Source organism: Barbus barbus, assembly GCF_936440315.1.
Source record: "Barbus barbus genome assembly, chromosome: 1".
Taxonomy (NCBI): domain Eukaryota; kingdom Metazoa; phylum Chordata; class Actinopteri; order Cypriniformes; family Cyprinidae; genus Barbus; species Barbus barbus.
In genome coordinates, this window is record NC_136729.1 from 36268036 (window position 1) to 36285875 (window position 17840).

At 38.3% G+C, this 17840-nt stretch overlaps 1 protein-coding gene across 4 annotated transcripts in view; it reads left to right on the plus strand.

Moving 5' to 3' along the window:
* The window catches only part of LOC306872667 (protein phosphatase 3 catalytic subunit alpha-like), a 200140-nt gene that overhangs the window by 177795 nt on the left and 4505 nt on the right, over nt 1–17840 (plus strand). For 2 of the 4 annotated variants that reach the window (XM_079421342.1, XM_079421343.1), the window contains 2 exons: nt 3740–3837; nt 4254–4650. In XM_079421342.1, the coding sequence (XP_079277468.1) occupies nt 3740–3837; nt 4254–4306 (151 nt within the window). In that variant the 3' untranslated portion in view covers nt 4307–4650. Of the gene's footprint in view, nt 1–3739; nt 3838–4253; nt 4651–17840 lie in introns of those variants that run through there. The other 2 variants (XM_079421340.1, XM_079421341.1) reach the window with 1 other exon arrangement.

Sequence of the window (17840 nt, forward strand, 5' to 3'; positions counted from 1 at the left end):
AAAGAGCTGATCATGGACTTTAGGAAGAGACAGCAGCAGCCCTACACTCCTCTTATGATCAGTGGGACCCCTGTGGAGAGGGTGAGTAGCTTCAAGTACCTCGGTGTAAACATCTCAGAGAACCTGACTTGGACTACACACATCCAAACACAGGTTAAGAAAGCCAGGCAAAGACTGTACCATCTGCGTCAGCTGAGGAAATTCAGGGTCTCACCAGCAATCCTGAAAACGTTCTATTCAGGGACCATAGAAAGTGTATTGACTCAGTGCATCTCAGTGTGGTATGGAAACAGCTCCAATCAGGACTGCAAAGCACTACAGAGAGTTGTGCGCTTAGCTGAGCGCATCTCAGGGTCTGCTCTCCCCTCTCTGCAGGACATCTACCTCAAACGCTGCAAAAATAGAGCTGTTAAAATCTTCAAGGACTCAAATCACCCTGCTAACCGACTATTCATTTTGCTTCCATCTGGTAAGCGCTTCCGTAGCCTGATGGCAAAAACTGAGAGACTTAGGAGGAGCTTCTTCCCCCAGGTCATCAGGCTCCTAAACTCTAACTCTGTGTCATAACATCACTTGACTCCATGTAATATCACCATATCAATAAGTTATTCATAATTTTTCTCCATGTAAATATCATATATCAATAAGCTATTCATAATTTTTCTCTACCTCATATTGCTGCTATTCAAATACCCTGTACAACTTTTTGCACATTCTTTTTGCACATTCCTCTTATTACTATTTAAGTCAACAACATACTGACCTGCACATTTATATTTATATTTTTTATCTTATCTTTTATTTTATTTTATTTTATTGTTTTATTTTATGTTTTGTACTTTTCTCCTTAATATTTGTATTCTATATAATTGCACTGTCCTTGGAGCGGACCTGACCTACATTTCACTGCTGGTTATACCCTGTATAATTGTGTATGTGACAAATAAAAACTCTTGATCTTGATCTTTAACATACCTGCTCCCCATTCACACCAGAGACCTTGTAACACTAACGAGTCACATAACACCGGGGAGAGAAAATGGCTAATTGGGCCCAATTTGGACATTTTCACTTAGGGGTGTACTCACTTTTGTAGCCAGCAGTTTAGACATTAATGGCTGTGTGTTGAGTTATTTTGAGGGGACAGCAAATTTACACTGTTATACAAGCTGTACACTCACTACTTTACATTGTAGCAAAGTGTCATTTCTTCAGTATTGTCACATGAAAAGATATATTAAAATATTTACAAAAATGTGAGGGGTGTACTCACTTCTGTGAGATACTGTATATAAATATTTATGTATTTCACTAATATATAAATAGAGCTGTCAAAAATGGTGTTAACGCAATCGATTAATTTTTCCAGTTTAACAGCATTAAAATATTTAACACAGTTAATGTGGGGCGGGGTCCACTCACAACTGCTGCTTCTGTCTCTTTTTCTTGACAAAAATTGCATGTACTTAGACGCAGAGCGTCTTTACGACAGCATTCTTTACTCCAACTTCACCTCAGCATCAGGCGCTAGTCAAATTAATGTGGAAATGGTACAGGTGATGAGGCAGCTTCAGTAGTACATCAGTGAGCTGCGGTCAGATGAAATTTTGTTAGGCTCTTATGTCAGTAAAAACTAATTTTCCTGTCCTGTCAGCCGTTACACTGTGCTCATAGCGTGTGCTATTCAATTGCACACACAAATACAGAGGCGTGCGCTGTAGCCTGCATCATTTCATATTAAAGCGGCATGTCCATGTCATGTTCAGCAGTGGCAGCTCTTAAAGTAATAGCAGCAAAATAACCTAATAACCCAACATCTGTGATGTCTGTTAATCAAAAAACAAAAGAAAAAAGAGTAAATCAATAACTTTTGTAGTTTTAAGGATGTATCTACAGTTGAAATCAAAATTTTACATACACCTTGCAGAATCTGAAAAATGTTAATTATTTTACCAAAATAAGAGGGATCATACAAAATGCATGTTATTGTTTATTTAGTACTGACTTGTATAAGATATTCACATAAAAGGTGTTTACATATAGTCCACAAGAGAAAATAATAGTTGAATTTATAAAAATGATCTTGATTCTTAATACTGTGTTGTTATCTGAATGATCCACAGCTGTGTTTTTTGTTTAGTGATAGTTGTTCATGAGTCCTTTGTTTGTCCTGAACAGTTAAACTGGCCGCTGTTCTTCAGAAAAATCTCAGAAAAAAGCCAGAGGGTGAATTTGAATTTGAAGATCAGGGTAAATTTTACTTATTTTGTCTTCTGGGAAACATGTAATTATCTTCTGTAGCTTCTGAAAGGCAGTACTAAATGGAAAAAAAAAAAAAAAAAAAAAAAAAAATATATATATATTATTTAGGCAAAATAAGAAAACTGTACACATCTTCAAAACTGTACACATCTTCACCCCCTTGCATTGTTTTTCTTTCTGGAGCATCAGTGAGCGTTTGAACCTTCTGTAATAGTTGCATATGAGTCCCTCAGTTGTCCTCAGAATGAAAAGATAGATCTCAAAATCATACAGTCATTGTTGGAAAGGGTTCAAATGCACAAAACATGCTGGAAAACCAAAGAATTTGTGGGACCTGAAGGATTACCTGAAGGAAGTCGTGGCCTAATGGTTAGAGAGTCGGACTCGTAATCCAAAAGGCTGCGGGTTCGAGTCTCGGGCCGGCAGGGATTGTAGGTGGGGGGAGTGAATGTCCAGCGCTCTCTCCACCCTCAATACCACGACTGAGGTGCCCTTGAGCAAGGCACCGAACCCCCAACTGCTCCCCGGGCGCCGCAGCATAATTGGCTGCCCACTGCTCCGGGTGTGTGTCCATGGTGTGTGTGTGTGTTCACTGCTGTGTGTGTGCACGTTGGATGGGTTAAATGCAGAGCACGAATTCCGAGTATGGGTCACCATACTTGGCAGTATGTCACTTCACTCACTTCACTTATTTTTCTGAAGAACAGAAGCCAGTTTAACTGTTCAAGACAAAAAAGGGACTCATGAACAACTATCACTAAACAAAAAAAATACTGCTGTGGATCATTCAGGTAACAACACAGTATTAAGAATCAAGTGTATGTAAACTTCTGAATGGGGTCATTTTTTATACATTCAACTATTATTTTCTCTTGTGGACTATATGGAAACATCTTTTATGTGAAATTTCTTATTCAGGTCATTACTAAATATACAATAACATGCATTTTGTATGATCCCTCTTATTTTGGTCAAATAATTTAACATTTTGCAGATTCTGCAAGGTGTAGGCAAACTTCTGACTTCAACTGTATATTTAATTTAGAATTTAGTGTTTGATAACTTTATAAAATTTCTGTATATTTCCTACTTGCTGAAGGGCACAGGTATGATATATATTATAATGGAAAATAAATGTTATTTTTTAAAGTCTAATAAATTTTAAAAATGATAGCTCTCAGTTATACTTTAATGTTCAATGGCTATAGTCAATGGTTAAATATTAGGGAACAAAGATCAATTTCCTAGACACATCAGTAGTATTGGTATCAGTGATATTTGCCTTCAGTCATGAAAAAGATGACATTAAACAAATATTTAAAAATATAATACAAATATTGTGTGTGTGTAAAATAAAGAATTATAATTATAAAATAAAGAATACAGCTGGTAAACTGTCAGTTATTGTGTATGTATTTTTGTATATTTGTGTGTTAATATTTATACGTAACAACATGTACAAAATGTTCTGTTATAGAGAGGAGAGTGAGAGTGTTTTGACGCTGAAGGGTCTCACTCCAACTGGCATGCTACCCAGTGGCGTTCTGTCTGGAGGCAAAGAGAAACTCCAGAATGGTGAGATACACACGTCAGGAATATGTAAATCACTTTAAGCTAACTGTGATATCATATCTCTTGGCTGTTAATTTTACAGTATTAACCAGCACATTTTTATACAATTTAATTTTAATTTGTTCTGTTACAGACTGTTAGTAGATTTCCCAAGTTAGTATTTTCACATATAGAACAACCTTAACACATACAACTGCACACATTTAATTGATATTTAACTCCGTGAATGATGTGTGCACCCCCTGGTGGTTGTTTTATGAAACTCATATAATTTCCTCTTTGCTTCCTTTCCTTTTGCTTCTCTTATTTCTCTCTCTCTCTCTCTCTCTCTCTCTCTCCCTCTCTGTCTATGTCTATGTCTTTCAAATCTTTCAATCTTTGTCAAATATTGTCTTCTCTTCATTCTCTTGTCTCCCTAGAAACTGCAGGTATAATCAGTTGTGCAAGTATAATTCAGATCGTCTGTTCTTAAGAAACACAGTTTCACTCTGCCGCGATTTATATAAAGGAGCCCCAAAGGATTTAATACAAATGCTTTTGTTCATGATAGAGTCATGACTCAAGGAACATGCTCTCAGTTTATTTTTAATCTCAGATTCACTCCGTCCAGTATTATTACCACTTTGTGGTGGATAAGATATCAGTAAGGAATCTTAAAGATTTCTGAGAATACTATTACAGGGAAATTGACTACAATTAACATAAGGGCAAAACTAGCACATTTAGATTTATTGATTGCTTTTATAGGAATAACAAGATGTTCACTTGAAGGCCCCATGAAATTAGTTAATGAACTTTTTTAAGCTGTACTATCACAAAAAAAAAAACAAAAAAAATCTAATTTAAAATATGCTTATTTATTTATTTATTTATTTATTTTTTTACTTACATATATATATATATACATATGTCTGACCCTTCCCTGTAAAGGGTCAGAATGAAGGTTGGAAATAATCATTTTTGCAAATGTTTTTTTCCAACCTTCATTCTGACCCTTGTCTATAATGATCCATTTTAAGGGGGTAGCTTCCTTAAACCTTGTCAGTAAATATCCACTGTTATGATTGGCTAACGTTTATTGCATAGGAAAGAGTATCAGTGCCCCACCCACTTTTACATATACTTAAACTTTACTCTTAAACATTACTCTTACATATACTTAAGTCGTGGCCTAATGGTTAGAGAGTAGGACTCGTAATCCAAAGGTTGCAAGTTTCGAGTCTCAGGTCCGGCAGGTGAGGTGAGTGAATATTATTAACTCATTTAGCTGACGCTTTTATCCAAAGCGACTTACAATTGCTATATATGTCAGAGGTCGCACGCCTCTGGAGCAACTAGGGGTTAAGTGTCTTGCTCAGGGACACATTGGTGTCTCACAGTGGATTCGAACCCGGGTCTCTCACACCAAAGGCATGTGTCTTATCCACTGCGCCATCACCACCCCACTGCGCAATAACCACTGCTCTCTCCACCCTCAATACCACGACTGAGGTGCCCTTGAGCAAGGAACCAAACCCCCAACTGCTCCCCAGGCGCCACAGCATAAATGGCTGCCCACTGCTCTGGGTGTGTGTTCACCAGTGTTGGGGAAAGGTACTTTTAAAAGTAATGCATTACAATATTGCGTTACTCCCTAAAAAAGTAACTAATTACGTTACTTAGCTACTTTTTATGGAAAGTAATGTGTTACGTTACTTTTGCATTACTTTTTAAATATGAGCAGGGCTTGATTGTTTTTAATACAAGAAGCACAATTGTTAGTTTATCTAAAGTAATATTTGCTTATTAGTATGGTTGAACTGGATCATCAAAGGTCAGCAGAGACATTGGTTAATAAACTGGGATTAGATACATTTGTGTTGTTTAACATATTTAATTATTGCAGGTTTGCGACATATTGTGAGTTTGCATTTCACTGTTTTAATTCATTTTGATGAATACTAAATCTGTTTTTTGCGAGTGGGATGAATTAATGCACATTCACATTTAGTCTAGAACTATAGTAACAGCATGTTCACACAGTGCACTGTCAGTCAATAAATGTGAAAGTAACTGGCGTTAATTTTTTGAAAAAGTAACAGATATTTTCTTGTAAATTAAAAAGTAATGCGTTACTTTACTAGTTACTTGAAAAAAGTAATATTATTACGTAACTCGCGTTACTTGTAATGCGTTACCCCCAACACTGGTGTTCACGGTGTGTGTGTTCACTGCTGTGTGTGTGCACTTAGGATGGGATAAATGCAGAGCACAAATTCTGAGTATGGGTCACCATACTTGGCCACATGTCACGTCACTTTCACTTTAAATTGTTATAAACAGAATCCATGCAAAACCTGATTGTGTCATTTATACACAAAGCATTATGAAATGCAGTTGGCTGCTGCTTTTTTAAACAAAAGTTTCTAATGTGTTATCATTATCATATTTTTATATTATCTATCGTTCGTTGTAAAAAGGTTTCGGACATTACATTTGCATTTAATCATTTAGCAGATTTTAATGGTACCTCTATATATCAAAAGTGTAGTGAATTTGCTTTCACTATTTTGAAAAAGTGTAGTGATGGGTACTCACGTCACCAATGACTTTATGATTTTTGTATCACGTGTCACTTAAAGGGGTCATATGATACGATTTCATGTTTTCCTTTGTCTTTGGAGTGTTACAAACTGTTTGTGCATATACAGTACCCTCCAAAAGTATTGGAACAGTAAAGACAAAATTTCTCTGTTGGCTGTGGAGTCAAGACATTTACAAATATGATTAAAAGATGAATATGAGACAAAAGTACAGAATGTCACATTTTATTATTAGCCGTTTCAACACATACATGTTTTGCCAAATAAAAAGAACAGCACTTTTAGAGTTCATCCCACTCATTGATGTGAGCATAAGTATTGGGACAGTTGAACATAAGGCAGATATAAAAGATTAAAAGCTATTATTTAGTTGCAGATCCCTTGCGCACAATCACAGCAGTGAGTCTGGGACCCATAGACATCACCAGACTCTTGGTATCATCCTTTGAAATGCTTTTCCCAGCCTTTAATGCAGCCAATTCCAATTGTTGCTTGTTTTGGGGAGTTTCTGCCTTTACTCTCCTCTCCAGCTGGTGAAATTCATGTTCAATCGGATTTAAATTTGCAGATTGGCTTAGGCAATCTAAGACTTTCCATTTCTTTGCCCTTATAAATTCCTTGACTGAACTGGCAGGGTGTTTTGGGTCATTGTCCTGATGCAATATGAAGTACTTCCCAATGAATCTGGTGGCATGTTCTTGAATATTGGTAGGCAAGATGGTTGTACCCTTCCAAATTCATTCTACTACTGTCATCATGCATTGTCATCAGTAAATTTGAGAGGGCCTGTTCCAGAGGCAGCCATGCATGCCCATGCCACGACACCACACGTAATTCTAAGTCTCCTGAGGACAGTAAATTGTCAGAGCATCATCCCAGCTTTCTGGAAGTTGTTGGTGATTTTACAGACATGTCTTTTAGGATTCATTTTCACAGCTTTTAGGATTAGTCTGTCATCAACTACTGTTGTTTTCTCAGCTGATCAGGTCGTTGTTGGTTGCTGGTGTCGCTGGTGGTTTCCAAACTCTTGATTGATCTCTTTGTTTTGCTAGAGCTGATAAGACACATTCCCTGCTTTTAATATCTGAAGAATTAATGCAACAGGACACAGCTGATCACTTAGAAAGGCCTGTGAGGCAACTGTTCCAATACTTATGCTCACATCAGATAGGGGGATGAAACTCTAAAAGTGCTGAACTTCTTAGCTGGTTAAACATCTATGTGTTGAATCACCCAATAATAAAATGTGACATTCTGTAGTTTTGTCTCATATTCATCTTTTAATCATATTTGTACATGTCTTGACTCCACAGTCAACAGAGCCATTTTGTCTTTACTGTTCCAATACTTTTGGAGGGCACTGTATGTCTGGAAAGATAAACTTATTATGCATCAAACAAATACTTAAAAGATTATTTGTTATCAACTGCAATCAGCTATATAATATCTAATGTAACTTAGAAAAATCCTATACTGATAATATACAACAATGCCAAGGTCTCTGGAGGAGGTTTGGATAAAGTGATCTCTGTGGTTAAGTGAGCAGTCCGGTGGCGGTGATTTCATCCACTGGTTGTGCTGGCACAATGCAGAAAGGAGCAGGAATCTGATTCAATAGTCTTGAACATGGAAGCACTGTAGGATGCTGATCTCCTGGAGCACCAAAGGGTCCTAAAATCTGGAACACGCAGATAAAGCCCTGGAGTAGGTGCAGAAGGTCCTTGCCTAGAACATGCAAGTAAAAGTACCTTGAAGTGAGAATCAGGAGAATCAGAACAGATATCTGTTACAATCTCTCTGGACGAAAGACTCAGAATGTGTTGATCTGTTAGTATCCCTTCCCTTTCGGGACTCAACAGGAAGGTATCTTTATGTCTTTCCGATGAGGAGATTGCAATTTGGCGCTTCTCCATTTCCAGGCTGTGATTGGCCTGTGATATGTTTCCATCAGAGTGGGGGGACACCCTTCTTTCCTCCTGGGGAACTTATTTGCATAGTCCAAACACACATTTAGAAATGTTTCACTAAAGTTTTTTCAGTGCATTATTCACTTACCAAACCACAATCAGAATACCTTTGGCAATGTTACGAACACATTAAGTCCAAACATGATGGAAAAAGATTGAACTGTCATTCATGCATTCATTTGTCCATTAACAGCTGAGCTTGTGTAAAATGTTGCACTACACATTGCTGTCACTGAGAATACTTATTTCTCTGAATAAATATAAGATGTGTGTATTGTAGTTTGCATCAGTTTAAGGTTTGAGAACATAGTTATGAATGGATTTGGATGGAACTCTGTGATCTCTCTTTGTTTCACCGACTGCTGCTGCGTCCAGAGGTCCTTAGGAATTTTTATGTCGGTCATTGGGCAAAACTTAGGAAACAGTCTTAAGGTGAATGGCAGAAACTGCATTTTGACCAATGAGAAGTCCTGTCCTTCCTGGGCTCTGTACCAAAGGTCTTCTTGCCCTCTAAAAGGTGTCTGGCTGTTGTCCTGGCATCTTTTTCTGATTAGTCCACCAAGATCCAATCAAAATGTAGCAAACGTTTGTCCACTATTGTGGTCAGAGAGGGGCCTCACCATAAACTGGGCCCTGGAATGTGCTGTCCACTACAAAATATCAGGGACCATTATGTCATGACCATTTTAAAATTGTAAACTTGTTTCACAATATTACTGTTTTTACTATATTTTTGATCGAATAAATGCAACCTTGAGCATAAGAGAGTAAACTTACTGACCCCAAACTTTTAAACAGTAGTGTAATTTTGTGTTGAAACTGGAATTTGGGATATGTACTTGTCCTTTTTTTTTTTTTTCTCTTTTTTTTTTTGCTTGATACCTAATACTTTTTATGTCAAACCAATAAATCCATGATTGCTGGTCCTTGCAGGTAGAGACCTGCACTCCCGCAACAGGGTGCGGCGCGGGACAACTCTTGATGGGCGAGTGCGGGTGCGGGCGGGAAGAGACTTGTGTGTGTGTGGGATGCGGGAGAATGAAATTATTCGCAGGACCCCCGCAAAATAGAAATGATCTAAGCATAAAATGTCTAAAAAATATCAATTGTTATTTATCTGTTGCATAAAAGCAAAAGGAACAACTAATATTAACATTAAAATGATTAACATGCGAAAGCTAGGCAAAGTTTCTATTTATAACACGTGTTTAAAGGGATGCGCAATGTAGCCAATCACAGACTCAGCTGTTGATTTCTGGAATGCAATGGCCAGTCAGAGGGGACTCACCACAGTGCTGAAATTGCGTGCTCACTAATCGTCACAAATTTTAATACACGAAGTGTAGACATTGTGAAAGATTCATTGTGTTATAACAGAGCTTAATTAGATTGCGATGAACTGAGATGTCAGCTTTTAGTGATAATAAAGGAAGCGCTGCTCGCATTTTGCCATGCCTAACCATGTTGGCAGCAGCCCATGCTTGCTTTTCTGTTAAAAATAACAGTGGTTTGTGAATGTTGATGCTTAGCCTAAATAACAAATATTTTATCGGTAGCGTTTATGCTGGGATATTGTGGAGTTTAGGAGATGTTACAGAACCATTTCATGTAAATTTCTTCGATGTACAGAAAAAAATCTTTATAGATTACTTTTATGCAGGCTTTTGCGGGCGGGAGCGGGACAAAACATGAATGTCGCGGGCAGGAGTGGGAGATATATTTCTGTGGGAGCGGGCGGGCGTGGGACAGAATCTTGCGCAGGTCTCTACTTGCAGTTGGCATTAGGCAAAGGGGACATTTTCACTCTTGGTAGCATTTTATTTACCACAAATTTAAATAAGCAGAGTGCAGGCTTGGTTACCAGTATATATTTTTTCAACTTTCCTGAAGAGAAAGACCGAATTTTAAGTGAGTATTTTAATTGTGCTGAAGGTTTCTTTTGGGAACTAGCATAATGACAGCATATTTGTGCACTAGTACATGCTAACAGACATGAACTAAAGACAAAAACCTGCAGCTGATTTCAAGGGCTCTCCTTGTAATCGTTTAATAGGATGGGAGTGACATGATGCTGGACTCAGTGAATCAGAAAGGAGAGTATGTTCCTAAAACACACAAAGTACATTTTAGGTGCTGTTTTCTCATCATTACACAAAGAGGCATGAACAAATATGTAATTTTCAGCACATTATAAAGTGCTAATTTATTGAGGCTTATCTTACATCAGTAATATCATCCCCTTTTATACTGAATACACAAAACTGACAAACTGTGAATGAAAGAGGATAATTTAATAATTGCTCTTGTCATTCTCAAATCAAGGCAGAAATCAAGCTTGCTCTCATCATACTGACATGTTCTGTCCATTACTTTATTATTATTTGGCGAGATTTGATCCTGTAAAATAATTTCACTGCTTATGTTTTCCTTGAATTGTCAGCTTTATTTTTTAAATACAATGTTTACTTAAACATTACACTGTTACCCAAATTTTATATGAGTGGCCATGTTTGCATGTGGCTAGCTGGTTTGGGAACATGCCAGATGTAGAGTGATGTCAGCAATGTTCTGCTACAGCATTGATAGAATCACAAAAGATGCCCCACCCTTATCTCTACACGGACATCATTGTGCTTCTACTGCAATGTTGTGACCCCCATTACTGCTGAAGTCTTTATGTGTGTGTGCGTCTGCGTTGCTGTTTTTGTCGTTTTTACAGCATATTCTTGTAGTTTTATATGATAACTTGTGATAATGGTGGTAAGTGTTGAATGTGGATTGTGTTGAAAATAGACAATGCGAGGATGGCGGTTTGTCAGATTCTGTTAGCAGACAAAACTTTAATGAAGACCAAACACACATACACACAAAGTTGCTGATCCAAGTTGCTGTAAAAACCCTTGAAGCTTTTGGGTATTTCTTCCTCTTGCTTTGGTGTTACCAGTCATGATAAATAATGTTAATTTACACTGAACAAAATTATAAATGCAACACTATTGTTTTTGGCCCCATTTTTCATGAGCTGAGTTCATATATCTAAGACTTTTTCTATGTACACAAAAGGCCTATTTCTCTCAAATATTGTTCACAAATCTGTCTAAATCTGTGTTAGTGAGCACTTCTCCTTTGCCGCGATAATCCACCCACCTCACAGGTGTGGCATATCAAGATGCTGATTAGACAGCATGATTATTGCACAGGTGTGCCTTGGGCTGGCCACAATAAAAGGCCACTCTATCACACAGTGTTTTATCACACAGCACAATGCCACAGATGTCGCAAGTTTTGAGGGAGCGTGCAATTGGCATGCTGACTACAGGAATGTCCACCAGAGCTGTTGCCCGTGAATTGAATGTCCATTTCTCTACCTTAAGCCATCTCCAAAGGCGTTTCAGAGAATTTGGCAGTACATCCAACTGGTCTCACAACCGCAGACCACGTGTAACCACACCAGCCCAGGACCTCCACATCCAGTATCTTCACCTTCAAGATCGTCTGAGACCAGCCACCTGGACAGCTGCTGCAACAATCGGTTTGCATAACCAAAGAATTTCTGCACAAACTGTCAGAAACCGTCTCAGGGAAGCTCATCTTCATGCTCGTTGTCCTCATCGGGGTCTCGATCTGACTGCAGTTCGTCGTCGTAACTGACTTGAGTGGGCAAATGCTCACATTCGATGGTGTCTGGCACTTTGGAGAGGTGTTCTCTTCATGGATGAATCACGGTTTTCACTGTACAGGGCAGATGGCAGACAGCGTATATGGCGTCGTGTGGGTGAGTGGTTTGCTGATGTCAACGTTGTGGATTGAGTGGCCCATGGTGGCGCTGGGGTTATGGTATGGGCAGGCGCATGTTATGAACAACGAACACAGGTGCATTTTATTGATGGCATTTTGAATGCACAGAGATACCGTGACGAGATTCTGAGGCCCATTGTTGTGCCATTCATCCATGACCATCACCTCATGTTGCAGCATGATAATGCACGGCCCCATGTTGCAAGGATCTGTACACAATTCCAGGAAGCTGAAAACATCCCACTTCTTGCATGGCCAGCATACTCACCGGACATGTCACCCATTGAGCATGTTTGGGATGCTCTGGATCGGCGTATACGACAGCGTGTTCCAGTTCCTGCCAATATCCAGCAAATTTCCAGCAACCAACATTCCACAGGCCACAATCAACAACCTGATCAACTCTATGCGAAGGAGATGTGTTGCACTCCAAAGGCAAATGGTGGTCAAACCAGATACTGACTGGTTTTCGGATGGAATTTGGGACAATATTTGAGAGAAATAGGCCTTTTGTGTACATAGAAAAAGTCTTAGATCTTTGAGTTCAGCTCATGAAAAATGGGGGCAAAAACAAAAGTGTTGCATTTATAATTTTATTCAGTGTAGTTCTCCTGGTACATTATGCAGATTTTAAACTAAAGCAATGAAAGACACAATCACTGAACTCCTTTATATCACTTGAATTGCTTTGACTAACCATTAAGTCTGACGTACTTTCACTTCCTCATTAATTTCCAATTTGACACATATCCATTGTTCATAGTGGGAGTCAAATCTGTTTACATGTCACGTTGCTTCATCTGAAACTAACTACCCATTGTTCATGCTGCTCTCTTTACCCTCTAATATCCACCTGTCTTGGCCCCGTAGTGGGCCTAGTGTATTTAATGATATAAAGATGTTGTATGTCCATTTGGGCTCTTTTTTTCTGTTCATCTGACTGGACAAATGTAACATGTTCTGCTCACCTCTCTTACTCGTTTTGCAATTTCCCTCTTCTTCTCTTCAGCTACTATTGAGGCTGTAGAGGCAGATAAAGGTAAATAGGTACACGGCTCCTTCCCCTCTTTCTGTTGCATTTGTGCAACAGTTAAAGGGTTCCACAGGGTTCATCCATGTCCACGTAGTTTGTGTAGTGTGTTGAGTGTTTGACCAGATTACACTGTGCTGTTAGTGTGCTGAGCAGAAGTAAGAAAAGAAAAGGTGAATCACACACACACACACACACACACAAACAAATACACAAACTATGATTGTTTTAAAGGGGATCAAAGAGTTCTGGACAAATTATGTTCACTCGATGGAGCTATGACCGATTAACTCATGGTAACATAATGCAGAGAGAATGCACAATAGTCATATTTCAAACATACTATGTGCCAGTAGACAATTTCATTGTATTTACAATAAGAATATATTTCTGCAAACATACAGAGTGCTTATTTGTGACACAAACACCAAGTCCTATTAATGCAAAATAGTGTTTTCATCATCTTAAAACTGCCTGGACCCCTTTAAAACAATAAGCTGATGTAGTTGTCCTTTGTTCTTGCACACATTTTCCATTTAAATTGCTTAATATTAGCTCTAGACTCAAAACACACACATCAATTTGTGGGTCTCCCTTGGTTAAAAAGAATGAAAATCTCAGCAAGAACAATGTCAGCTGCTTGCCAAATAGCAGGTTTGTAACTGCTATTTACAGCCTACGTGTTCTGTGATTGTTCTTGAACATTTCTCCTAGAGGAAGAGTTGCCAACTGTGTTGATACGCTCGTCCATTATTTTATTTCACTTTGTGGTTACTCTGTGACTGTTTCATGTCCTTGTGTTTCTCTATGTATCATGGCTAATAACCTGTGTCTGCCCTGTGCTATGCAGCAACACAGATCTTGTTCATTGTGCATACAAGACCCTCTGCTAAATAGCTGGGGGAGAAAAAAAAGATCTTTGTATTTCCCTGTAGTTTGCTGCATGTTTTAAACAGGTGTAACATGTGGTTAGCTTAGCGCCAAGTTCCTTGTTGGTGTTATATTAGTGTATGTTTGCCATCATTCATTTTTGTTTGGCTATTCAGATGATTTCATCCTCTAGCTTTAACTTTTATTTTTGAACGTGGTGCGAAGCTCTGTTCTAGATAACCAGAGAATGCTCAGGTTTGTGCAGGATATCTTGAAAACATTTTCAGTGTGTGTGTGTGTGTATGATAAACAAGGCTTGACATTAACACCCCCCAATGCAACTAAATGCAAGTGCATTTCAGCTTGGGTTGAACGATTTTGGAAAATAATCTAATTGCGATTTTTTTTTTTACCAATATTGCGATGTAATATGTGATTATTAGCTTTTTATATTCTGTATTATTCAACAAAGACAAGTAATAAATCATTGTATAGTATGCAGTGTTGGGCACGTTACTTTAAAAAAGTAATTAGTTATATTACTAGTTACTTCTCACAAACAGTAACTGAGTTACATCATTATAAAATAAACTAATTACCAGGGAAAGTAACTATTGTTACTTTTTTTTTGTAAATGTTCAAATATGTCAAATAACTTGGATGCCCCCAATTTTAAATGTTAAATGAATGAAATGGTCACTAAATAGAATAAATTATTATTATAAAATATTGTACACTAATCTACACTATTGTAATGTTTCTGTGGGACAATGTGAGAGACACCTATCAAAATCAATTGATTATTGTAAATATTATCAACCCTCTACTTGGCAATAGAATCTCCATTGGCTTGTAATTTGTTTTAGTTTACTCACCAGACTAATATTAATTATCTGATATACTTATATATATATATATATATATATATATATATATATATATATATATATATATAATATATATATATATATATATATATATAATATATATATATATAGCTTATGTTTCGAAAATGGCACAGTTTTTTTTTATATCTCACTTAGCATCAGTCAGTCAAACATTATATGATATTACGATAATTTAGCATTAAATGATGATAGAACTTTAGTAATTAGAATAACCATGTATGATTGCATATTTGTCATGTTGACTGAACTTAGGTCTGGTGGTGGTGCTTAAGATATTGTTTGTCATTTAGTGTTTCTATAAAAAAAGGGGGGGGAAACTACAAATAATACTGATAAGATAAAACTACTACGAATTCTACTACTAATAAGAACAATATAAAACACACTAAGGATTATTAAACTGCTGGGTTCATGAATATTAATCAGGTTGTATGCGTTTGCTCGAACTGATTCGCTGAAATCAAAACAGGGAGGATAAAAGGTGAGCGCCAGCCAATGAGATTGCCGTTTGCGCATTAGTCCTGCCCACTACCGGGAAACCCGGCAGTTCTTAAAAGCTGAAGAATTCCAAAGGAACTCCGTTATTTTGACAGGAAAATACAACAAATTATATCATTGACATGTAGCGCGTCAATTCTGCATGATATGTAAGACTGCAAACTGCGGACTTGGCAACTTAGCATGCCAACTTGATGCTTCCTCTGAAGACTGCTTAGATGTGTTCGACTTGAAGCAGCGCAGCTAGACCGATCGCTGTGTGTCATCAAATACTGCAAGAGCTATAAGAGAGCGGCCGTCTCCTTATGCTTTCTCTCGCTGTACTTTGATGTCATACACTGATCTATCTTCAAGTCGAACACACTTCTTTACTCTCGCGTGTCACGTGACAGAGTGTAATCGTAGCCTCTGCGGTTGAAAAATCATGTTTTTTCATATCGCGATATCGCAAATGCAATTAATCGCTCAACCCTAATTTCAGCTATGGCGGGTAACATGGTCACTCTCACTAGCCACTTCGGCGGGCTGAATTTTATATATAGTAACAGAGATCGACATTAAGACAATGTTTCAGTCATCGTTAAAAGTAGTAAAAGCTAGGACAGCAAAGGACAAGGATAGTAAGAGAACAGAAAAAGGAACAGATTTTTTTTTATTTTTTTTATGAGGCAGTTAGATGTGCACGGAAAAGATGTTTTCAATTGTTTCTTGAAGATTGTGAGGGATTTGGCTGTCCAGTTAGGTAGGTCATTCCACCAACAGGGTATGGTGAAAGAGAACGTCCTGGAGAGTGATTTTGTGCCTCTCTGCAATGGAACCACGAGCCGCCGTTTGTTTAACGGCCACAGGAGGGGATGTAGAAGAGAGTGGAGGTAGGAGAGTGCGGAGCCCATGGCTGTTCTGTAGACAAGCACCAATGACTTGAACTTGATGCGAGCCTCGACTTGTAGCCAGTGCAGAGACCTGAGAAATTGTGTGACATGGGCCCTCTTGGGCTCATTGAAAACAAGATGTGCTGCTGCATTTTGAATCTTTTGCAGAGGTCTGATTGTGCATGCTGGGAGTCCAGCCAGAAGAGCATTGCAATAGTCCAGCCTAGAAATGACAAGGGCCTGGATAAGAAGCTGTGTTTGCATGTTCCTGGCTGAACCCGATGGGATTACTGTTGTTGATGAGCCCAGTTGGATGGTAAACTGTTGCTGTACTGATGGAATGGCTAGGAAGATGAGAAGCTCTGTCTTTGCCAGGTTGAGTTGCAAGTGATGTTCTTTCATCCATGCTGAGATGTCCGTCAGGCAGTCTGAGATACAAGCAGGTACCGTTGGATCATCTGGTTAAAATAAAAGGTTGAGCTGCATGTCATCAGTATAGCAATGGTACGAAAAACCATGTGCCTGAATTATGGGTCCCAGTGATGTAGTGTATATAGAGAAGAGGAGGGGTCCAAGAACTGATCCCTGAGGAACCCCGGTGACCAATTGATGTGATTTGGATACCTCTCCTCCCCAAGACACCCTGAAGGACCTAGCTGTGAGGTAAGACTCAAACCAGTGGAGTGCAGTTCTGGTGATGTTCAGCGATGAGAGGGTGGACAGAAGAATTTCATGATTTACAGTGTCGAATGCAGCAGATAGATCTAGCAGAATGAGAACTGAAGATTTGGACTCAGGTCTTGCACTCCGTAGAGCTTCAGTGACTGAAAGCAAGGCGGTTTCAGTTGAATGGCCACTTTTGAATCCGGAATGGTTATTGTCCCAATAGATTGTTCTCTGAGAAGAAGGAAGACACTTGGTTGAACAACGCATTCGAGTGATTTTTCTATGAACGGGAGGAGAGACGAGCTCTCAACAAGTGAAGCGTCTAGTGTCGTTTTTTTTAAGCAGTGGGGTTACCCAAGCCTGCTTGAATGTAATGGGGAAAGCAACATGACATGACCAAAAGCCTAGTTAAGCAACATGACATGACCAAAAGAGTGCAATTTATCCTGAAAACCAGTATGACTGCCAATTTGACATTGATTTTATGCAAGAGATACATTTACATTTACATTTAGTCATTTAGCAGACACTTTTATCCAAAGCGACTTACAAATGAGGATAACAGAAGCAATCAAAACCAACAAAAGAGCAACAATATGCAAGCGCTATGACAAGTCTTGGTTAGCCTAGCGTAGTACACATAGCAAGTTTTTTTGTTTGTTTGTTTTTATGAAAGAAAGCAAGTTGAATAGAAAAAAAAGAAAGCTATTTTTTTTAATGAAAAGTAGATAGAATAGAAAAAAAGAAATCTAGTGTTATAGGGGCTGTTTACACCTGGTCACTTCATTCTTTTTTTCTGATCGGATAGCTATTCG